A 24,426-nucleotide genomic window follows, 5' to 3' on the forward strand; every position below is an offset into this window, starting at 1 on the left:
TGTGAACTAGTTCTTCAGTCAGATGGCAGTGAATGCAGTGTCCTTCGTCAAGCATCATGAAACAACACATGGTACTTAGTTTGGAGGAATAGGGCCTGTTGGTGTAGTCGACGGTTAGTAGCATGAATTTGCAATACTTACTAGTACTCAAGCTTAAATGGACACTGAGGAGAAAGTGAAGTTGGCTTGTATCGATAGAATATCAGCTCCCGATCACAAAAACGCCGCTCATACTGAAAACAAAGCTCTTATAAGGTAGAAAGTAGCAAGAACCAAAATACAGGTATCGCTGCCACAGGCCAATCTCGCAAGTACAAGTGTGGTGACGTCATAGGACAAGAGACGCCACCTTGGAGGAATTTTCCTTCCTACATGGGGACGCGAATCTCTGAGGCTGACAAAAGAAGGTTGCGCGGTTCAATATTGAAGTAAGTTTTGTTTTAAAACCGATAGTGCACTTTTATCACACAAGGAAGGCAGGCAAAAGACAACCTGAATGTTGGAAGCAAAGAAAACCGATGCTTGGCGGCGCCACAGGCGGCCAGGAGAGTTTCGATTTATTATGGCGCTTCGCGTCTATGAGCTTTCCATGCCCCGTGGTTTTGTTTTTGATGCGCCTCGATATACAAGCGCTGAACAGCAGAGGAACTCCAAGTGCCTCTCTCTAACCACGGCGAAGAAGTGAAAGCAGTTTTGTTTGAGCGAGAAAGTAGACATTCTTCGCGAGATAGAAGACTGGAAGAAACAATCCGTATATTTATAGCACCCTAAGCAGCACCCAAAGACTGCGACGAGTCCGTGTCGGCCACAGATGCTTTCGACTGCTTGCGAGAACTCGGCATATTTATAGCCAAAAGTGGCATAGCGACCGAAGGCGTGCATAAGAATGCGGACGTCCTGGAATCGTTCGTACTGCAGAGTCTGTGCTGCACCTGTCAGAAGACGATCACGGACTATTTCAAATAAATGTGTCTTGTCTGACGATCACGTGTGCATTGTGTGAGAAACGAGTTCAAGGAGGTACCGTTTCAAAGGTAGGACGTTTGCTTTACTGAAATGCTATTGTTATGGCTAATTTTTGGGCTTTCACTTTAACGACCTTTCAAAATAACGAACATTTTCCCGCGGTCCCCTGAAGTTCGTTATACCGAGATTTCACTGTACTTGTATTTCTAGGGACCCTACTTTCATTTAGGCAGCTGCTAGACCGCACCGCTAGCCACTAGAAATCACGGAGTCTGCGCTTACGTCACGTTTCACGTCACTCCGTCCTATGATGTCATAAGAGTTCTCTGTGACATTATAAGAGTTCTTGAGTTTGAATCGGAGCGGCGGGAGTGAGTGAGTGAAAACATTTATTGATCCATTCAAGAGATTCGCGGATTCGAAAGCTCCGTCGTCTTCGTTCTTGGCGCTGGCGATCGGAGTCTTCTCTTCAGCATGGGTGGGCCCCTATTCCAGGGCTCCACTGAGCCGTGCTGCATCGCCCGCGTGCCTCAATAAGGCCCGTTGGGCCGTGAGCTCGCTGCTGGTGAGACGGCTCTCCCATTGCTCCGCACTCGGGTGTTCGTGTTTGTGGAATGCTTTGTTGTGTTCGCACTCCCAAGTAATGTGATAAAGTGTGGGTGTGGCTCCGCACCACGGGCAGGCGGCCCTATATTGTGATTGGAACATTTTGTTGAGTATGTGTAGGTTGGAGAAGGTGTTTGTCTGTAGTCTACGCCAGCTGGTGGCCTCCTCCTTTGTCAGATCTTTGTGTGGTGGTGGATATTTGATTCTGATCCCCCTGTGTAAGTTTAAAAGTTCTGCATATCCCCCCTCGCAGGCTTGCAGATGGAACTCCGGGGCGTTAGACTGTCCTGCTCGGATTGCTGCGCCTTGAGCTAGGCTGTCTGCCCTTTCGTTTCCCTCTACCCCTGCGTGGCCTGGGATCCAAATCAGATTGTGTCTGGGTTTGTTTAACTCGGTAGGGGCTACCCCGCTGAGTATCCTGAGGGCCGTTTTGCTAATTCTGCCCTTCGTGTAGTTTTTGCACGTTTCTTTAGAATCTGTTTGAATATTTAGGGGGCGGCCGGTCCTATAGCCTTCTGCTGCCGCCAGCGCGACGGCAATTTCCTCGGCCTCCGCTGCGCCAGCGACTTTCGCCGTGGCGCTCGTCACTAGGTTTCCTTCGTTGTCTACTACCACCATTGCGGCTGCATGTTCTGCTCCGCATGGATAGACGGCAGCGTCTGTGTAGACAGTGTTGTCTTTTGGGGCTAGCGTTCGTTCGACGTATTCTGCCCTAGCCTTGCGTCGGTTTGCGTGGAGATTAGGGTCCATGTTCTTTGGCATAGGCCCTATGGTAAAGGATTTTCTGAGGTGGTCCGGAACCTCCGCGTATCTATCGACTAGTCCGCTCGTGTCCCGACCCAGCCTTTTCAGGAGCGCCTGTCCTGTGGGGGTGCCTCCGAGTCTGATGGTCTGTGCACCCAGCAGCGCTTCCACAAGTTCGCTGAAGGTGTTGCTGACGCCCAACTGCAGGAGTTTCTCGTTGGACGTGTTTCTGGGTAGGTGGAGGGCTGTCTTGTAAGCCTTTCTGAGGATGGTGTCGGCTTGCTCTCTTTCCGCTTTGGTGGTTGCGTGGTACGGCAGGGAGTACGTGACTCGGCTGACTATGAGGCTGTTGACGAGTTTGAGGGTGTCTTCCTCTCTCATTCCGTGTCTTTTCTGGGAGACTCGGTTGATCATGCGGCCCACCTGTTCCGCTGCCTTGCTTAGCAGACTGATGGTGTGGCTGCACTTGCGGCTGCTTTGCAGCCACATTCCCAAAATTCTAATCATGTTCTTCTCGGGGATGTGTTGTCCCTCGAGGGTGACTTCTAGTGTTGCCTGGATGGGATGTTTGCCAATTCTGAGGAGTTCCGATTTTTCCGTCGAGCATCGTAGGCCCCGTTCTTTGGTGTAGTTTTCCACGCAGGTGGCAGCCTCTTGCAGCCTCTTTTGCTTTTCACCGAGTGATCCCTGAGTGGTCCAGATTGTGACGTCGTCGGCGTACATCACGTGCTGGATACCTTGGATCTTCTTTAGTCTGTTTGCTAAGCCGATCATTGCCACGTTGAAGAGGACGGGTGATATGACGGATCCTTGGGGTGTGCCTTTGCAGGGGGTGTGAAAGACGTCGCTTCTCAGCTCGCCCAGGCCCACTGTTGCTGTTCTGTTGCTTAGGAAGTCCCTGATGTAGTCGTGGGCTCTCTTCCCGCAGTTGGTATTGTTTATGCCCTCCATGATGGCCGCGTGGCTCACGTTGTCAAATGCCCCTTTTATGTCGAGGGCCATGACCACGTTTTCGCCCGCTTTTGGCATCGTCTCGAGCACTTCCTCCTTGAGTTGGAGTAGCACGTCTTGTGTAGAGAGGTTGGCCCTGAATCCAAACATACTGTCCGGGTACAGTTGCTCTTTCAGGTAAGATTGAATTCGTCTGGTGATTACTTTCTCGTAGAGTTTTCCCAGGCACGACGTGAGGGATATCGGCCTGAGGTTCTCTATTTGTAGCTTCTTGCCTGGCTTCGGAATCATTACAACGACGGCATGTTTCCATTCCGCCGGAACTCTTCCTTCTTGCCAGAGTGTGTTGAGGTATTTGGTTAGTTGGTCGATTGCATCGTCGCTGAGATTTCGGATCAGGGAGTTCCGGATCTTGTCCGCTCCTGCTGCCGTGTTTTTCGTTGCCGATCTGATCGCTTCTACTACTTCTTCCCTTGTGATGGGTCTGTCCATAGTGGGGTTGTCTTCCCCGTGGTATTTTTCTTTGTAGTTTTCGACCTGATCTCTGCCGTAGCATTTGATCTTGACTTCTAATAGTTGTTCGTCCGTCCCTTGGTACTGGTGGGCTAGCCGCTGTATAGCCTTGCTGCCTTCTGACTTGTTTTTGCTCGGATCCAGGAGAGCTTTGAGGATCTGCCACGTCCTAGCTGTGCTGAGGGTGTCGCTCAGCGAATTGCTGAATTGCTGCCATCCCTGTCTGGCCAGCTGGTTCGCGTACTCCTCCGTCTGCCTGGTGATGTCCGCAATTTTCTTTTTGAGTTTTCTGTTGAGTTTCTGTCTCTTCCACCGCTTGGTGAGTATGCGTCTTGCCTCCCATAGCTTGAGGAGCCGCTTGTCCACCTCGGGTGTTTGCTCTGTTCTGTCGACTTCTTTAGTGTAAAGGTCCTGGATTTGCCTTAGTTGTTGGCTCCAGTCCTCTGCTGAGCTGATGGTGTTTCCCTCGAGCTGTCTGCAGTGCGCTCTGAAGGCATCCCAATCTGTCAGCCGGGCCGTGCCAATCTTCCTCCAGACATTTTCCGCCGTGAGGCTGATTCTTAGGATGTGATGGTCGCTGCCAAGGTTCTCGAGCAGGTTCTCCCACTCCGGGTACTTGGCGCCCCTTACAAAGCTTAGGTCAGGACACGTGTCTGGACTCACGCTATTTCCCTGTCTAGTTGGTTGGTTTTCGTCGGTTAGCAGCTCGCAACCCGCGTTTTCTGCCGCCATGCATATGCCGCACCCCTTTTTGTCCTCTTTAGGGTAGCCCCACCTTGGACTCTTGGTGTTGAAATCGCCTGCTATCACTAGGGTGTTTTGTCCCGCCATCTTTTTTGCCTCTGCGAAGAGCCTAATGAAGTCTCCTTTGGTTTGCCTAGGCGGGCTGTATAGGTTAATGATAAAGGTACTTTTAGCTTTCCTTTTCTTTTTGGGTATTATTTCCGTAATTACGTGTTCGATCTGGGTGTCCTCAATTGCTTTGTGTGTTATGGCTACTACTTGGTTACTTATAAGGGTTGCCGTACGGCCGCTCTCCTGACATGTGTAGCCCCTGAGTGTAGGGGTGGTGTTAGTTTCTTGTAACATGATTACGTCTGGTGGGGTCGTTTTGGTGTGAATAAACTGCTGTAAAAGGCCCTGCTTACGCTTGTACCCCCTACAGTTCCACTGCCAAATTTCTAATTGTTGTTGTTTGCATTCTGCCATGTTTGGTTATAGTTGGGTGTGCATGGGGTGTCTGTGCCGAACCTATGTTCATTAAATAGTCTGTCTCTTGCATCGTTAGTGGTTCTTTGGGTGTTTTGGTTCTTAACGTAATTTCTGAAGCTCTGCTCTTGCAAGGCAAACTTTTGTTGAGTCTGTTGTACTTCGTTTTGCATTTGCTGCATTCGCTCAAGTATTTGAGTCATGAAGGTTTCTATTTTGTCGTTGGGATTGCTCCCCTCACTGTTGTTTCGTTGCGTCTCCATAGGAGGAGGGGTTGGTGTTCTAATTGGCAAGTAGCCTGTTCTCATCTCTTGTTTTTCTCTAATGAGCTCGTTGAGCTGTCTTTTCAGCTCGTTCGTTTCTCTGCGAATCTGCTCGAGCTCGCGCCTAAGGTTTTTAATCTCTGCCATTAATTGATTGTTTTGTGTTTGCATATTTGTGTTAGAGTGCGGAGCATAAAGCGAGTTGGGAGGGCCGTCTCCCCAGCTCACCTTAACGCCGCCGCTCTTCTTCTGCTGTTGTTGTCGCTGCCCCGGCTTGCCGGCGTTGTCCAGGGGCGGGAAGGACTCGTTCCGGCCTTGCGGTCCCCGACTCCGGCTCCTGCCGTGGCTGCGGCTCTGTGACTCGCTCCGGCCCTGGTTCTCGTCTCGGAACCACCGCGGCCGCCTTCCACGGCTGCGGCTGCGACTGCGTCGCTGCTGTTGTTGAGGGCCCCATCTCAGCTCGCTCGCTGACTTTAGGCGTTGCTTGCAATCTTTGGTCCCCGCCGCGTGGTTGCCGCCACACAGCAGGCACTTTGGCGTGCACTGGTGCATCTTCTCCGGGTTTTGGCAGCCGCACTGTCGGCAGGTCCTGGTCTCCGGGATTGGGCAGACGTCCATTCGGTGCCCCTGTTGGCCGCAGGCATAGCACACCTGCCTTGTGGGCCGGTAGGGGTAACGCCACATCTCCCCGCCGTAGTACAGCACCTGCTTCGGGAGCGCGGGTCCGTCGAAAGTGATGACGGCTGTGCTGGAGTTCCCCAGCATGCGGGCCACCAGGATCTTCACGCCTTGCGTGCGGACTCGAAGGTTGGTCTTCAGTTCCTCCGGCGAGGTCCCTGGGTCCACGCCGTGGATGACTCCGCGCAGTATGTCTTCCGGCGCCGCCATGTGGCCGTTGATGGTGTAGCTCTTGCCCCGAAGCTCAGTTGCGTGATGCACCGAATCTTCTGGGCCGCAGCTTCGTTGTCTGTGCTTACGATAATAATATTCGAACCGTTGCGCAGCCGGATGATCAGGTCCTCCGCCTTACACCCTTGTCCGGTAGCCGCGACTACCGCCCGCGCCACTTGATGTGTCTGCAGGTTTTTAACCGCAAGCCCCCTCGGTCGCAGGACTACCTTGAGGTCGTCTCTCGGAAGTGGCGGGAGTCTCCTCCTCAGCGGCGCTCCTTCCCGCCCTAGGGAATTTCCGTTCCCTAGGCTCTTTCCCGCCAAAACTTGCTGCTGCTCGCTGCGTTGTTGGCGCCTTTTCTGTCTTCTCGACATGGTGATTTCCCATTCCGTGTTGGATCCGTCATTAGTGCTTACTTGTGAAAGTTGCGTTGCTGGGGTGCTGCTTCCTAGGGCTTGGCTACCCGCCGCTGCCGCCGCCGGTCCGCCTCGGACTTGCTGCTGCTGCTCGGGCATCACCTCGATGTCTTCCTCCATTTGTGTATCGGCCGAAAATCTTGTCGGGCCTGTTGCTGAGGGTCGGGCGTAGTTGAGGAGGTTTGTTCGGGACATCGTTCCGGGTCTTCTCTACCTCGGGCCGAGGCCGCGGAGTCCCGCTCTTGTGCTAAGCCTCGTTAGGCTTTACGCCTGGTCGGCCACTCGGAAAATTCAAATGCCGATAAAATCCAAAATATTGGACCCACCGGCTTGAATTTTGGGTCCTCGTGGTCCTTTTCACTTCCTGCGTTGATCCCAGAGAAAATTGTGGTGGCCCAGTCGGATTATCCGGGTCCAAAAGCCCGAAAACTGCGGAACGCATGTGACACACGTCCGCTCGCTTCGGCTGCTCGCAGTGCCCCCCGAGCGGCAGGAAAAACATTTTCAACTTCGAATCCAGATTTCTTTGAAATAAATGCATCTTTCACTCCCGGACAAGCGGCAACAAAGCCATGAAATGCCAAACTATAAGATTTTGCTAACAAAAAAAAATTGATAGAGTTCTCCTCAGTGTCCCTTTAAGCCAACATTGACCTTTTCTTCTGCCTGGCCAACTTTTTCATAATTTTTAAAGAAAGAAAAAATTCTGACTGGAAATTTAATTGGTTTCTCTTTTACCTCATGGTTTCGGAAAACCCTTTGACATTTTAATGTGAAGGGGGTCATGCATTCCGTTGGAAATCATGAATACTTTGGATTTCCATAAAAGCTGTTCATGAGCCTTCTTGAATATAGTAGTGCTGCTTGTATTTATTTAAAACCTGGAAGTAAATATGACCTGATTTTGAATAGTTATGGTTTTAAAAGGCCGTGCACGAGAGAATCTGCAGAACCATGGAGCGCATGATACCACAGACATTTCTTAATTGCGGATAGCATCAAAAGTCTAGGAGATTTTACTGTGTGGGAGAACAATCTCTTGTCACTGTTTGCTGACTTGACAGTTGGCAGAACATGATTTAAAAAGGTCACATTCCTCGATGTGAAAGCACAGCAAAACCCTGAAATGTCTGCTCAAGCTGACACAAACCACTTGTCAGGAGGTACTGATGCATTACTTAGTGCTGAACTGCGGAGAGACAGGAAGCAGCAACAGCTGGTGTTGAAAAAGGCATTCTTGCCAGAAAGGAAGTCCCTGTCAATGAGTTTTCTTCAAATCTCTCTTTTAATTTTGTGTCCTGCTCTTGAGGTTTTGAAAACTTAAAAGCTTTTAACACAATAATGTTAAAGGTCCCGTTCTTCGGAAATTCCGGCGTCGGCACGACTGGAAAATCCTGATAGGTCGAGAAGAAGTTGATGTAGCAAAGCAGTTTCGCTGAAAAGAAAAAAGGTGGTTAGGCGGAATCGAATGCTGCTCTTTGGGTTGGGAGCCGGGCACGCTACTGCTACACTGCTGAGAAATGTTTGTTCAGTGGGATAAACGGAGGCCTTGTACAAGCACGTCACACCACACAGTAGGCGAATTACATTACAGGAGCATTTAATTAGGGTCAACAATTAGAATCACCAATTAATATGGATAAATGATGTGTAATAAAGCAGTAGTATGTGATGGCAACAAGCATGTCAATGTCTGCGAAGGGTGTGCCAGGGGACCCTCAAGGGAACATAGGGGCACATAATAAGAAATAAGTACAACATCTAGTTAGCACATAAAAGAAAGCACATAAAAAGACATAACTCGAACTCCGCTGTTACATTTTGCATCGGATGGCAAAAAAAAAAGTATCAGCCGGGAAGTGTGCATAAAAAAAAGTACATGTTGCCTGCTGTTTTAGTGCACTATCACCACTAGTCACACTTTATGGATTTCGGGCATACATATACATATTTGTCCCTGAAGCCTCTTGCACCTTAGCACACACCCACGGGGAGAGGAGGAGCAGGAACACAGCTGTGGCACAAAGGATCCAATCAGAGGCATGCGCCATACGTGACATGACAGGTGCCGTAGCTGCTGCACTGGGAGGTAGAAGGGAACCCCTAGAATATCGCAAAGCAACAGAAGAAGGAAAAGAATCTCTTCCCACTTCGCATTCACAGCTAGGCGTGTTTGAACACGTTCTGCTGTGGCACTGCTTCTCGAGTGAGCACGGAGGCTAACCTGAGATCGTCTGGGTTGTCTGTCGAAGAGTATCGTTGTATGCGACGATGGGAACAAAACGGGCAAGATGACAGCGGCAGCGGGTATCAATGGAGGCCGTTGTCGCGGCTAATTAACAGAAAGAATTGGAAGCACATAGGCAGTATGTGCAAAGAAGACGTCGGCAAGAAACCGATGAAGAATGGTAGTTGTGATTGGATGCGATGGCGATGTACTGAAAGCAAAAATCGGATGAATGTCTGGCTGGAAATGCTGCATCGAGGGAAATCTTCACCTGTGAGTTTGCGGAAAACCCATTCGGATTTTCGTGCTCTCTGTGTGAGACTTTGGCATCAACATGAATTGAAAAATGTGACGCCAATGTTTAATCATTTGAGACACAAGTGTAACCATGTAAAAACGAAGTGCTAGTGCATGATATTCTGTGGTTAACTGAGTTAAACAGTCTGCAATTTTTCGTTTGTTTTTGTTTTACTTCTAGTGAGGAGAGCATGCTCTCGCAATCGTTCGCATACACAGAAAGCCTTAAACACTCTGCAATGGCTCCCCGTCTGCCTGAGCAGCTGTTAGTGGAAAGGAGGCAGCAGCGAAGGGGGTGAGCGCACGGAAAGGGACGCGCGCACTTATTCTGCACTATTTTTGTGGCAGCCACTTTAGTCCTACACAGTTCTTATCTGCTGGAACCTAGAAATTGCATTTTTAAGCTGGCTGTGACAGGGAAAATGCGGATGATTGAAACATGCCTTGGAGCCAACCCTTACAAGGGCAGCTGAAACAGCGCTGCCTGTGCTGCGCTTGCTGTAGCGTAGTATCGTTTTTGCTCCTTCGGTTATTAGCGCATGCCCTGCAGTGGTGAGGGAATTGCACTTACAGCCGCATAAGATTCACGCCGCCCGTAAGTGTGCTTGGCGTCGATGTGGGTGCAACACGCCCTAACCTGCCGAAAGGTGGCGCCCAAGCACCGTTGGAGTCCAGAGTTTCACTTTGGCCCCATTGCCCATCTGCGTGTGCTATATGTAGGCTGTCAAAATGCCGGCACGGGGTGAACTGCTATTGGGAAGTGACAGTGGGGATGTAGCATGCAAGAAAGCTGCTACAGTTGCGACGTAACAGCAGTTTGTATTGCATAGATTTCTGTGGGAGCTTGGATGGGACTGGCTCACGAAAATGTAGCAGCCAACAAGACGGAGTACCCGGGAACATAACTACGGGGTTCTACTGTATCTAGTTATTGTAAATAGTTGTTTCTTTCTTTCTATGTGCTTTTTATAAATGGGACTAATGTGCGTAATGAATGTTCAGGCCTTTATATATTTTCCCACTTTATCTTTTGGCACTCCTCTATTCCTGGATTTCTATATTCATTTTTGAATGTAGTGTATGGGCTTTATTATTCAGTGTGCTGTGCCACTGTGTAATTTTGAAATAGTATGTCTTCTTGCTTACATTTGGCTTGATTTTTCATCCTCAGAGGATATGCCTGCTGGCCAGACACCTCACACAGCTCTCATCTATGCTCACAATGACCTTGTTGATGCTGTTCAGCCTGGTGACAGGTGTGTCATTAAAATGTCTTGACATGTTTGAATCCTAGTAAAATAGAGAATGCGTTGTGATCCATAGCGCAGCAACAAAACAGGGGCAAACACCTGTTTTGTTGCTGCGCTATGGATCATAACGCATACCCACTAGCCCGAACCATCACCTTGTTAATATAGAGAATGCGTTTGTGCTCTGACAATCTTTGAAAAATGGGTAACTGTCTAAGGTATATTCAGATATTAAATAATATTTCTACAAACTGTTGGCCTGTAATTTGTCTTCTGCTATTTTCATGCACTTTTTTTGGCACTCAATTTTTTTGTGTTTGTGTTTCAAGGGAGCCTGTCCAGCAAATGGCGTTGGCCAGTTTTCCCCCTTGACTGATCCTCTTGGTCCTGCTAGTGTGAAATCGCAGGGGGTGGCAGGTCAATGGGGAATAACCACGGCTTACTCGGATTAAATGCCGTGTCATGAAAATCAGTTGACACCATTGGCTGAGGGGCCTTCTTGTAGGGGCATCTGCTGCTTCGTTCTTGAGTTGCATCTGACTATGTTATGTGCATATTTGAAATGCACATATGGATCCCCGATCCCTCTTGCACAAATCTTTGCGTTTCATTGTTAATTTCCAACTTTTGTGACACTTAGTACAAAATCTTGTAAATGCCCATGAAACAATTATTGTTGCCATTATCCATTGCAAATCATCGGACTAATTTTCTTTTTTGTGGCCGGTATAGACTGTTCAGATAGAAATTTCTGATCTAAAGGTTAATGTGATTTGAAATGCAGCAAACGTATGGTGTTATTATGTATACGAAGATCAAGCTTCCTGAGCAGAATTTGCTTTCAGCATTGCCTGCTCATGTATATATCTACACTGTGAAAAAAAAATTTTGTGCTACTTGCTGCAAAGGATGAAATGTCATTCATGCAGATATGTAAATGTTAGTATCCTATTTGAAAAATGCAGTCTTGTAGCCTGTGGCAGGATTTCAGGTCGCATAAATGCGAATCGATCTGAATGAAATATTCGTCGTTCGCAGTCTTTTTTTTTCTAGTTTCAAAAAATCATATTTCCTCTAAGAAGTTGGTTCTTGTTTTTCTGCTTGTAGGATTACTGTGACTGGCATTTATCGAGCATCTGCAGTCAGGGTGAACCCTCGGCAGCGGACTGTAAAGGCTGTGTACAAGACTCACATTGATGCTGTGCACTTCCGCAAACTTGACAACAAGCGCCTTTATGAAGATTCTGAAGATGCGTACGTGCTTCTGTATAGTTCCATTCATTTACTTGTCGATGCTGCCATTGTGGTGCAGTTGCTGTGCCATTCGTTCTCTGAACACAAGTTTGTGAGTCTGATCCTGGCAACAGCAGCCGTATTTCAGTGATCGTGCACCAAAATTTCGCAGTGCATTAGAGAGCACGAATTGTTTTTCAAAATAATCTGTAGCCCTCTACTGTGGTGTTCCCTATAGCCTCTAGTGTTGTTTTGAATCTAGCCTAACCATTAACCATTGCTTATTGCTGTGATTTGGTGATCTTCTTTCATGTGCTCCATTTGTATGCGCTTAATAGGAATGAGAAGTGGATTTGTTCTATAACCATAGATTTTGTTGCTAGTTCTCGCCGTTTCTGCATTGTTGCAGAAAAGACTGCCACTTCACTCCTGAAAGAATCGAGCAGCTCAAGCGCTTGTCTCGGCTTCCAGATATTTATGAGCGCCTTGCAAGAGCATTGGGTAAGCAACATTGCACAAAACATGGAATTCATATGCATGAAATTTTAAATTTATTACTGTATTTACTCATGTAATTTTCGCACCCCTTATTTATTACCTGTGTTTCTAAAAAAAAAAGCTTTTACTCACACATATCACACTTCCTGCTGCACCAGACCACCAGCATACACGTGGATGCACACAAGGCAGGCTTTGGAAGATTGGCGCGGCCGCATCGCTGTGTGCGGCTGTGAAAGGTGTAAGTGGTGAGGGGATGAATTGTGCGCTGTTCAAGTGGTATTCACACAGGGAGCATCGGTACGGATGGATGTGGAGAGGAGGTGCACGACGTCACTGATCCGCCCTTGCTCTTGGATTCACAATTCACATCACCCGTGTGAATACCGCTTTAACAGGATCGCTTGCGCTGGCTGTTCCTTTCTTTCATGAACAGTTGCGAGAGCAAACTTATAACCTCGGCGCGCACTGGAATCCGAATCTGCTGTACAGTTTGCTGTTCGGTTTGCCGCTAGCCAACCGGTCTGCATGCGAGGACACCATTTTATATTCATAGGTTTGACTGTAGGTGAGTGTAATACCGTGTTTACATAATTGTAAGTCGACCTATTTTTCAAAATTTGAAAATTCCTGGGGGGGGGGGGGGGGGGGTCGACTTAAAATCGAAACCAAAGCATCGCACCATAAATAAAGGCGAGACAAACGAGATATCAGGCATGCTACAGCGTGGTTGCATTTTTGCTGCGCGGCTCTGCCGCATCGCTCTTGGTGCTGGCCTTGAGCACCTTCTATGTCAACGCACAAAACTGGCACCCCATTCTGCGCAAGACCGCTGATGGTGGCTGTCGATAAACAGCAAACTGGCACCAGCCCACTCCCCACACTTGGCCGCAGATTGCGTCTGCTGATGAGTGGCGGTGGCCCGATAACGCATTCGCGTTCTACACTTAGTAGGCGTCGTCCTAGTTTTTTTTTGTTTAATTTCAACCGCGCATTCGGCGTTCAAGGGAGCGTTGATAGTTGATGGAAGGACCGCTGTTCCAATCGCGGCGGCACCCCCACTTGGAACCGCAGCGGCACCGGGAGTGTCGGTAGCTTACGGAAGAGCTGCCGCTGCTCGCATGTAGTTTCTTTGGCTCTGACGCATTTGATTACTGCCGGGCCGCATTTCACAAGTTTTTAATGTAGTGCTTTGTATTTTGTCATTTGTGCTCCGGATCCGGTTAGCGACCGGCACTCGTTCACGGCTACATTCAAGCTGGCTGTCATTGTTTACGCTGAAGAAACGAAATGCGTGGTTGAAAGTAAACAAAAAAAAAAAACTAGGACGACGCCTATTAAGTGTAGAACGCGAATGCGTTATCAGGCCACCGCCGCTTATCAGCAGACGCAATCTGCGGCCAAGTGTGGGGAGTGGGCTGGTGCCAGTTTGCTGTTTATCGACAGCCACCATCGGCAGCCTTGCGCAGGATGGGGCAGCTGCAGCGAGGCAAAATTTTCAGCTGTTCCACGCGATGTCGTGATGTGGCTGTTTGTGAAGTGCGGGATTTCGCTGCACAACGATGTTAGTACCACGAGCTGTGGGACCGCAGCAGCGATCACGACGTCAGTGCTGGTGAGCACGATGGCGCAAGTGGGGACAAGTAGTCCAGTGGCTAATACATCTTCGTTTTGGAATGTGCCCACGGGCGCTCCTGCGCGCGGCAGTAAGCAGAGGCCACAGAATAGTGCGATCGCGTTCTATTATTAAAGGCCAAGCGTAAACGCCTTCCAAGTTTTTTTTTTTTTTTTTTCAGGAATGTGATGTGGGGTTCTACTTACAATCGTGTAAATACTGTATGTGAGCTATTCGAAATACATGCCTATTTATGCTTTAGTATCAGTAAATCACGTGTACTTCTTAATCATGAGCTGTTTAAAATATGTGCCTCCTTTTCAATCAATAATGTGTTCTTTTTAATTGAGTTCGTTCACACACATATCCGATGGAGTTGTATGCACTTTCTTTTGCCAAGTTTAATTACCATTAATTTTCAGGCTTTTCTGTAACACTGTTTCATAATAGACAGTTTTAACGTAGCTAGACAACCGCATGGCAAATACGGTAATGCTTTGCCGTTGCCAGGCTTGTCTAGCCACATTTGCCATACGATAACAGTTGCCGTAGTTGCCATGTTTACCGTACAGTGGAGCTAAAACTCTCTAATTACTAATTATTTGCAGTTCTTTAGAGTTTTGTACAGTAAAGCTCGTTAATTTGACCCCCTTTAATTCGGAAACCTAGATAATTAGATTTGCCAGCTCGGTCTCGGCCAGCACCCGTGTAAGTCTATGGCATCGGACATGATGGGTCTCTCACCGGTTAATTCGAACGGGCTTCTGAAGGGAAGCCACTTCCAAGTATGACTGGTGTGGCAAGAAATCATTGAAATAGACTTACTCAAAACCTGACTTTAATGCTGCAGAGTTGCTGTCACACTTCTGAAGTGCGCGTGATGGCAGGTGTGATGGAAAGTGGACAGCCCCATCTCCGAGAATAGGCCGACTGCTTAGTTTCGGTTTCATTTTTCGTTGCTTTGCTTCAGCCCGCAGCAACGGTGACTCGACATGCCAGCATCAGCTAGCTAGCCTAACCCAGCCGAGCACCGTTTCAGATGTTGATTGGCGCATCATTAGTGATTCTTTCTTCCTTTCCTCCCCTCCTTCATTTTTTTTTCTTGCCACTTTGGCTTTGTTTTCTTCGCTTGGATCCGCATGGTTTCATTCTTCCAGTGTGCTGAAACTGCACGCCCGTCACTTTCCTTTCGCCGTTCGTGTGGTGAAGCTTCCTCATACATGATGGTGTTGATTATGATAGATGTGATATAGCGGTGGAGTTCCTCCCTGTCGCACCGTTAAGGATATGGGAGGCCCTTACCATTTGGGGCAGTTTTGCATTGATGCTTCCGTTAGTACGCATGCAATAAAGCATTGATAGAAATGTGAAAAAGTCATTACTGCACTGTTTTTATCTTAAAATCAGGCAACCATTGCCCAGTCTTTCACCATATATATTTACTATGCTGCCAGCAGCTCTTGTTTTTTCGGGGTCATTCGGTACTTCAAATTTTCGGATAATTCAAAGATTTTTCCCGGACCCTTGAAGTTCGAATTAACAAGATTTCACTGTACATGTGATTCTGCATTTACCTGTGATCTTTTGTGTGTTCCACGCAGCACCAAGCATATATGAGAATGAGGACATTAAGAAGGGAATCCTGCTGCAGCTCTTTGGGGGCACTCGGAAGGACTTTGCTGACAGTGGCCGAGGAAAGTTCAGGTACATTGTGCTAGGTTATTTTCACAGGCACTGATTGTAAAATATTGCGATGTTAAGACAATTGATTACCATGTTGTGTACGCACTGCTTGACAGGATCTCTGAAACATGGCATAGTAATAAAATTTCGGTAAAGCTCGTAACTTTATGTGTACAGTGGACTTCAATTCACTGATTTTGAATGCTTGCTTTTGGAACTGAGCCTTTGGTCTCATCACCATCAGGTGTATTAAAAAAGCTCCTTTTAAGTTTGTTATTGCAAGATTTTTTTTGACCCTTCGAAGTCAAATTATTCTGTCAACTGTACTTTTTTTTTTCAAAAGAATTGTTAGCTGATGCATCATTAGTACAAAATTATGTTGTCGTGCCTTGCACACATTGGAAATCTCATAACCTGAAAAGACTGCCGCCGTGGTAACTAAGTGGTTATGATGCTGATCTGAAAGTCGCGCGTTCGAACTTGGCTGCGGTGGTTGCATTTTGATGGAGCCGAAATGCTAGAGGCCCGTGTACTGTGGGATGTCAGTGCACGTTAAAGAACACTATAGGTGGCCGAAATTACCCGGAGCCCTCCACCATGGCATGCCCCATAGCCTTAGTCGCTTTCGCACGTTATACGCCATAAACCGTAACCTGAAAAAAATTGTTTGCAAATGTAGGCCACCAAAAGAGACTTGCCATGTACTGTTTTTGAAAAAAATGAATGCTTTGTTTTGTGCTCATTTCGGATTGTGTGTGATATTCAGCCTGGAGTTGGCAAAACCTGCATTGGGCAAATGGCTTAAGGAAGCATGTAGCGTCACAAAAATGCTGTTTGCTGCTCTGCTTTTTGAAGCCCCAAAAAATCTGTTTGGAGAAAACAGACATGTTCAAAAGATTCTAAAAGCAGGTCAAATCCTTGTGCAAGCAGAGCCTTGCTTTTGTGACTGTTGATTTGTCTGACATAACAAGAGGCCAGACACCTACTGTATTTACTCGAATGTAACGGCAATTTCTTTAACCAAAAATAGAAGTGGAACGCCACCCTTTGCATTCATTATATACGAATTGAATCGTTTCCAGAGGCAGACCAGACTACAGCAAACCCGCATATCTTGAATTCGGAAAAAAAAATGGCCAACAGTTTGATATGACGTGTAATTCAATAAAAAAGTAGCAATAAATTTAACATGTAAACATATTAAGATCAAAAAATTTAATTTCTGTGGTTGCCACTTATTGCACGCAGATTGCTGAGCGAAATAGTCGTGAACTTTTTTTCCTTCATCTTCATTCCTTTGGAGCCAGCACATGTTATCGATGGACTCTGGACAGCTGAGACCGCAGCCTTCTGTCGTCGCACAATAGCGACAAACCGTGCTGAGCGCACGGAGAACACTGAAGCACAGGGACACAGGTTCTCTCAAATCCTTGCCACAATTTGCATCTGTGGTTTTCTGATTATTCGTGAGGTTAGCAATGATGGCTTCATCCATAACCTCTCTCGTGGTCTCAGTGTTGTCATCCACAGAGTCTCCAGCAGCTGCACCTATGTGTTCTCCAGGAAAGCAGAGACCAGAATGTCGGAACCAGTTCTCTATAGCTTCTTTTTTGACGTCATTCCATAACCCACTTGACATAGACAGGGCACCTAAGAGGTCGTTTTTTAAGTCTGTTCTAGTCCTTGGGTTCTGTTGGAGCCTTTCACCCAGATGTTTCCTGTAACCAACTTTCACCGCACGGATTACTGTCTGGTCTAAGGGTTGGAGCACCGACATAACGTTTAGCAGCAGGAAGGGAAGTGTGATGTTGCTGAAGCTAGCATTGTAGCAGTGAGACTAGGCAGTTGTCTATGTGCAGGCAGACGTTGCAATCTTGGCATACTAGGTCGTCGTTCGAAGACTTCAGCCACTTAGCAAACAGTTTGCAGGGTTTCAACTAACGTTGACTTGTGTTAGACGTGCAAAAGCATGGTTTGGTTGAGTTGTTCAAATCTCGAGGCAGAGCTTTCAGTATCTTGCCAGTGTTCATCGGAACGTTGGCAGTCGGTCCCTTTATTCCAAATTGTCTGTGGCTCGAGTACAGCAATCGGCGTATCTGCATAATGGGTATACGGGAAGGGGGACCGTGCATTCTGTCTTGTCATTTAGCGGAGGCAGACCGGGAGACATCGGCGAATACTTGTAGCCGTTGCTTATGCCATGCAGTGGTATCTTCTGTTTATGTAGCGAAGGTTTACACGTTTTGTACACCTTCAAGTTGGCTACGTCTATTTCGGGGAAAGTAAGCAGCAATGTTCAGGAAAATAAGCAGCGTGGCTTCGCTTACAGTGTCCAGATATTTGAGATGCCACAATCGATTGCATACGTGGCACGGATAGCTGAACGGATTTTGCATAAACTCTTGCTGAAAGTTGGTGGTAGTAGACGTGCAATGACCAACCGTATTTCAGCATTTACCTGGTGTTCATTCATTTCCACAGTGAAACATTGGTGGTACTGCGCACGCAGTAACTCTTGTCTTGCCCATTCTCTATTTTGCTGTTCCGGTGTTTCAGCCGCTGCCACGGCCTGACACTTCCGTCGCTTATTCGCAAGTTCTTCATTGCTTTTAGCCACATCCTCAAGATCTGTAGAGTCACGTTGATGACACCATCTTCTTTTTCGCTCTACTTCAATGCGGCGTAGTCGGCACAATTCCTCCAGCGCGATATGTTAGACGGACTTGGCTAGCTTTCCATCATGGCGTGCTATATCAGACCCAGACTCAGGTTAAGCTGTGATCAAGGTTAAGCTGATCTTTTTTTTTTTTTTGTTCTCACTGCAGATGGAAGATAGTAAAGACGGCGTAGCGTAATGTGCAGTGCGAGAGGCGTCAAGCTTCACACAAACTCGATTAGACGGTTAGACCTCGTGAAGTAGTACTTTCGCACTAAATATTCGTAGGTCACCTGAGAAAGCGTATTCTGTAAGCATCACAGAGACTTGCTTTTTCGGATCACAAATGGTTGAAGCTTTGTTGATCTACCCTTGTTGATGGCGAGCGACACTGTTATTCTAGCCTTGTTAATTTTCCCACCGTGGAACTTTTCATCATGACACGCCAGTGTCTTGTTCGAAAGTATCTGACATACTAACGCAGCTTCGTCTGCGTTGAAATATCATCTGCGTTGAAAAATGTGATGTCGCCCCAAGTTTCTTCAATCCACTTGTTTTGTGTCGACGTCCACAGCACAACTCTGGCCAGTGACTGCCTTGCTGTCAGTTTCGTGGCATTCTTTAAATTCATGCAGCCAGCAGCCAAGCTGAGTCACTTCTGAAGTCAGGTTTGTTGAGAACAAAACCAAAGTCCTTTGCTTTCTGTTCATCGTGGTGCTGGAAACAAACATTTCGTGATTGAACGTCGAGGAAGAATTTGTACACAGCTGCCTCAATAGCTTCATACGCAGCTGTGTGTACACACCTAGCACTGCGAGCACCGAGTTTCTTCTCCGCTTTAGCCCGTACGTCAGCCTTGTTCCTTCAAAATGGTGCTCAGTGTGCTTCTCAGAATCTTGTACACTGCGGCGGCTTCAGATTCCTTCTCACTTGGTTGAACTCCCTTCAATTTTCAGTTTCATGGAAAAGGGGAGGTTCTACCGATTCGCGGCTGCCATTGTGCACACAAAGACAATGAAAACCATGCAAAATTGCTGATGGCAGCACGACACGCCCTACATCTGAACTGCATGACAACGTGGACGCGACTTGCGCAACGTGCTGAAAACTCATGTTCAGGTTGTCTGGCTATGAACCCCCCACCCCCCACCGCCGTCTACGTCATGGAAAATCCGCATCATCATTGGTCTGCATGCGCTACGTAGCACCATAGCACCCGCAAGTCCATGACGGAAAGCTAACTGCCATAGACGTGCTGAGGGGAAGCCAGCTTCTTGAGTCACCCGGAGTTGTCCAAAGTTTGGACCATCGGGGAAGCTAACCCCCAAAAATGTGTTGAGGGAAAGCCATCTTCGATGTATATGATGTCACAGCTAGTTTTTGTACGATGTAGCCATAAATTTTCTTGTACATTCACATTGTAGCTTTACGGTGCTCGGAAATTATTCGGTATAAAAGATAATTCGATCAAACAGAGTTCGATGTAGTCAGGTTCACCTGTATGCCACATTCAGTTCGATTCCCTCTCATTCCTCATACTTAGGGAATGAGGGGGATTAAGTTGAAATGTCGTATAGGTTGACCTACGGAAGCTTCAAGCTGCAAAAATTTCTTTAAGGCGATATACATGGTGCATCACATATTAGAGTAGTGGCGGCGCAGTGAGAAACTCTTCACTGGAGACGGCACACTCACGCTACGAACTCTAATTGGGTGCTTCATTCTGTTAAGAAGTTTCGAAGATACTCTCAACGTCCGCTGCGTCCTCGATGTTGCATTCTTTTCTTACCATGGGGAAAATGACTTCCTTTTGTAGGTTTTAATGGCTTTTTTTTTTTCTGTAAAAACTCTAGCATTTAGAATCTAATGCAGTACTTGGAAACAAAGGTAAATAAGTCTGGTTTTTAGGCATATAAGATAGAATAACGAATTGCGCATTGCAACAATACATTTTATTTTCCAAAAACATGTTTTACGAAAAAATTAACAAAACTTGTACAGACACACTCCTCTCTAAAAAGAAAAAAAATGTTCACAATTTCCTGAATAATGCAAAATGTTTAGTATTCTGGTGGCCACTATCTATAAAAAAAATCAATTCTATCTTGAATATTATTCTTGCTGCAAAAAAATAGCTGGAAACACTATAGTTGGGCACTGGAGCGTGGCCCCCTGTGTGCCAGGCTGGTTTACATCGTCGCTGATGCCAGAATTGAATCGCGACGAAAAGGCTTGCTGCTGCCCGGGTTGTTGATAAAACCAATCTCAAAGTGGAGTCCTGATAATTGCGACGTTTTAGAGCATGCGTCGCACATGTGAAGCCTGCCAAGCGATTTGATACTACCGTGTATTCAGACCACATTTAAAAAATGACGCACTGTGAGAAAAAATAACTACCATATAAACTCATATAAGGGCCGCACTTTCTTTTTTTTTTAATAATTGGGGTGTGAATTTTGAAGGTGCGGCCCATACACGAATCAAAAAAGATGTATGACCATATTTTTTTTCTCAATTATCTAGTCCAACAGGAGGTGCGGCCCTCAGAGACAAGATTATATGGTACATCAAAAATGATATTTTATTTGTCTAATTACAAGCGAGATGATGTAGCGTGCCCGTAAGCAACACAGAAGGCTCAGAAGTTGAGCAGTGAAGCCATCGTTAGTGGGCAGTCAGCACTGCACCCTGTCTTCGCAGCATGTTCAGCTGCCTTGGGGATGCGCAGCGTGCACATAAGCAATGTGGAAGGGTTAAAAACCGATGCGCGAAGTCATCGTTGGCAGGCTAATGATGCTGAATGGGCATGTTAAGGAAACGGTTAACAGTAATCATGTTTGGGTGCACAGAAAGCTTGGCACAGAAAAAGGTGTTCTTTGGTGCTTTCCTAGGTATCAGTATTGGTATCTGACGCACTTTTTGGCAACATCAAACTCATGTGTTGCACAATTTTTTGTTGACTGTGTACGTAAGACAATGGCTTGTTTAAATAATTCCAATAATGGTCACCAACTTCCAAGATGCACGACACACCGCGTGGCTAAGTGACTAGGCCTCTTGTGCACAGTCAACATGGTGACAGCGCAGCAGGACTGTGCTCATCTTCGTATTGATCGTATCTGAATTTTTTGCGCGGCTTTCTTGAAAAAGAAGGAGCACATAAAATATTTGGGCGGTAACGGTGGTAGCAACAGCTGTACTTTGTACAGGGGTGGCCTCCTCTTCCTTGAAGGCATGCCGCAGAAAAGCCAATTTTTGGTATAATTTTGTTCATTCAATTTTACCATGCTTGAAGTATACTATGGCCTCATTCCATGCTTTAGATTAGTGTAGTTTTTCACTCCTGCAAAAGCTACCCCCTCACGGGTAGCTTTTGCAGTCTTCTAAACACCCTTACATGGGTGTTGGCCAGGGCCACATCTACAGACCGAATTATCTGGATTTCAGAATAAATGGGGGTCGATATAACGAGGTTTCACTATATTTACATGAGCAGCATTATATATCAAAAATAAACTTGTTTTCTTCGTTGTTGTTTCTCTGTAGGTCTGAGATCAACATCCTTCTGTGTGGTGATCCTGGCACAAGCAAATCTCAACTACTGCAGTATGTCTACAACTTGGTTCCACGTGGCCAGTACACCTCTGGAAAGGGCTCAAGTGCCGTGGGCCTTACTGCTTATGTCACCAAAGACCCCGAGACCAAGCAGCTGGTCTTGCAAACGTATGTTGCAGCTCTTGCATTGCCAAGGGATCTCTAGCAGACATGTCATTTTGAAACATAGGTTCAAATTCAGTCTTTCTCTTTTGCTTTGTCATTTTGCTAAACTAGTTCTCATTGTATGCTACTTTATGCATACTACTTTAGTATGCATAAAGTTTGCATAAAACTAGCATGCATAAAGCATACTAGTTTTGTGCATATAGTTGAGCCCACATATAACGGCCCCACTTAATCTGAACTTTCACTGATAACGAACGAGACCTGTGCGACCGTCAAAATATGCATTGTTCCAATGGCACGAAATCACACGTATAACGATCGCCATTAAGCCCTGCTGATTGGTTACAGCGAACGGACGGCGTAAACCTGGCGCCACGATGCGAGATAACCTGCCTCCGACCCCTTTGTGCGTCCGGCGCACGGCATGTTTACCCGAGACTCATCGTAGGATGATGCCAAGCCCCGTTTCGCGCCGCTCTCGAGCAAGCTACCCTTCCCCGCCGACACGCTTTCCAACGTCGCCCTCTCGCCCCTCCTCACAACTCCGCTCCCCTCTCCTTACTCTCTTGCAAATCCGCGGGTGTCCTTCGCGATCAACCGCTCCGCCGCCAGTGTCAGTCGCGGAGGCCACGCTCCGTGAGGCAGGCCTTCCGTGGGAGCCAAGTGGTGGCTGCATTGACACTCACGGACGCCCCTCATTGGTCTCTCCGCTGGCGCTCTGCATCTGCATCTTTAGCTTGATTGGCTTGATTGCTGCCTGTGCACGTTGCACGTCTACCCCATCGCGCGCTTTTGTCACTCTTGTTACGGTGCGGACGTTTCGATGGCTTCGTTCAAATCTCGGGCCCTGTTGTAATTCGGGACAGCGGACGGGAAAACCATGCCCATTTTCATTGTATTCAGCGGTAGAGATGATGAAAGCGGCCTGGGCGGAGGTGACAGCCACTTGCGAGCGGAACTGCTTCCGCAAGGCCGACTTCTTCGACACAGTGTCTGATGCCGAGCCTGATGCTTCGGAAGATGACCAGCCCGGCGGCGATTTTTGGCTGCGCATCGTCGACTTCGACATGGGGTGTCATGACATTGGTTGGAATGATTTTATTTCTGTCGATGACGACACCGCAGTACTGTGCACAAACGAGGGCATCGTTTCTGAAGTGTGGGACGAGAGTGACGCGGAGGTATCAGATGAGGATGAAACTTCGCAGCGAGCACCCATAAGCGCGCCTGTAGCAATGGGCTACATACAGAGCCTCAGACAGCTTGTCTATGCCAAGGGCCTCCACGATAGCACACTTCTGCTTTAAATAAACTGGAAACCTCCCTCATTGGATCTGCGCTGCGGAAACACGTCCATCACGGACCTTTTCGCAAAGAAAAAGTTTTGTTTTTGATAAGCAACTGTCTTTAAAGCTGTGGTCCGCTTACTACGAACTCTGGGATATAACGAATGGACGCCGCTTGACGCTCATGTTCATTATAAGCGGGCTCGACTGTACTACTCCGGCTTGGCCGAAACTGCCTTAGACCTGTCACGTAGTTTTATGCATACTATTTTAGTATGCATAAACTGTGCATAGAACTAGTATGCATGAAGCATACTAGTTTTATGCATACTACTCCGGCTTGGCCGAAACTGCCTTCGACCCCTCATGTAGGTCCACTCGACCCCTCAATTGCAGATGGGGGTAAAAAAATATCTTTAGCAAGTGATTTTCAGTTTTTTCTTTTCACCATTAAAGTATACTGACAGGAACTCTTTTCAAAAACTTCATTATCAGAAAACAGTGTGAAAGACAGGACAAAAGGAGACAAAACAACTGCTTGTTTTGTCTCCTTCTTTTGTCCCGTCTTTCAACAAGCCTTCACCAACAAGCCCAGTTGGCCACACTTGTTCATGATCAGATACACGGGTCGATCGTACGCAGACGCTCTTTGCTGAAGAACCTTCTCAATCGTGGAAGACTCGGCGAAAAACTCTGCGACAGCCTTCGGAGGGCTGTGGACAAGGCCAGCAAAAAGCTGCTCTTTGACGCCACGCATGAGATGGCGCAGCTATTTGTCCTCGGACATTGCAGGGTCTGCGCGCTTGAATAAGCGTGTCATGTCCTCTCATACGCTCTAGCGTTCTCATTCGGAGCGAGATTGCAGAGCATGTTCTACCCGTTCACGACGATCCGAGCTGCCATAAGTTTCCAGGAGACGACGCCGGAACCCACTCTAAGAGAACAACTGGTCTTGGCAGTTTTCGAACCATGTCCGAGTGCCGTCATCCAGGCTGAAGTACACATTCCTGAGCTGGGCGGCTTCATCCCACTGGTTGAACGCAGCAACGCGCTCGTTAGTGCTGCAGCCAGTCTTCGACATCTTCATAGATGTCCCCATGGAAGGACTTCGGCATGCGGGAATTCTGGAGCATGAAATAGGTGGTGGTCGCGCCAGACAATGGGATAGTCGTGCCAGGCATTTGGGTGGTGCCAAGTTGTTCCGTGGACATACCCGATGGTACAGGCTCGGGTGTTAAGCCTCGAATCCGGCGGCTGCCATGGTGAATTGGCGTTTCGACTGGTATAGGGGTGGAGCTCCGGCAAACCGTTGTGGTATGGGACATGGGATCGATCCCACCGCTGCCATCAGATTTGTCAAGGTGTTGGTAACAAGACTGGGACCGTGCAAGACAGGGCT

General features: G+C 47.4%; 1 protein-coding gene across 4 annotated transcripts in view; it reads left to right on the forward strand.

The window, feature by feature from the left end:
* The window catches only part of dpa (disc proliferation abnormal), a 69,442-nt gene that overhangs the window by 30,209 nt on the left and 14,807 nt on the right, over positions 1-24,426 (forward strand). For all 4 annotated transcript variants that reach the window (XM_077647247.1, XM_077647249.1, XM_077647248.1 and 1 more), the window contains exons 12-16: positions 10,255-10,339; positions 11,441-11,587; positions 11,976-12,067; positions 15,281-15,383; positions 21,565-21,741. In XM_077647247.1, the coding sequence (XP_077503373.1) occupies positions 10,255-10,339; positions 11,441-11,587; positions 11,976-12,067; positions 15,281-15,383; positions 21,565-21,741 (604 nt within the window). The remainder of the gene's footprint in view (positions 1-10,254; positions 10,340-11,440; positions 11,588-11,975; positions 12,068-15,280; positions 15,384-21,564; positions 21,742-24,426) is intronic.

The sequence above is a fragment of the Amblyomma americanum genome, chromosome 1 (genome assembly GCF_052857255.1).
Source record: "Amblyomma americanum isolate KBUSLIRL-KWMA chromosome 1, ASM5285725v1, whole genome shotgun sequence".
Lineage (NCBI taxonomy): Eukaryota > Metazoa > Arthropoda > Arachnida > Ixodida > Ixodidae > Amblyomma > Amblyomma americanum.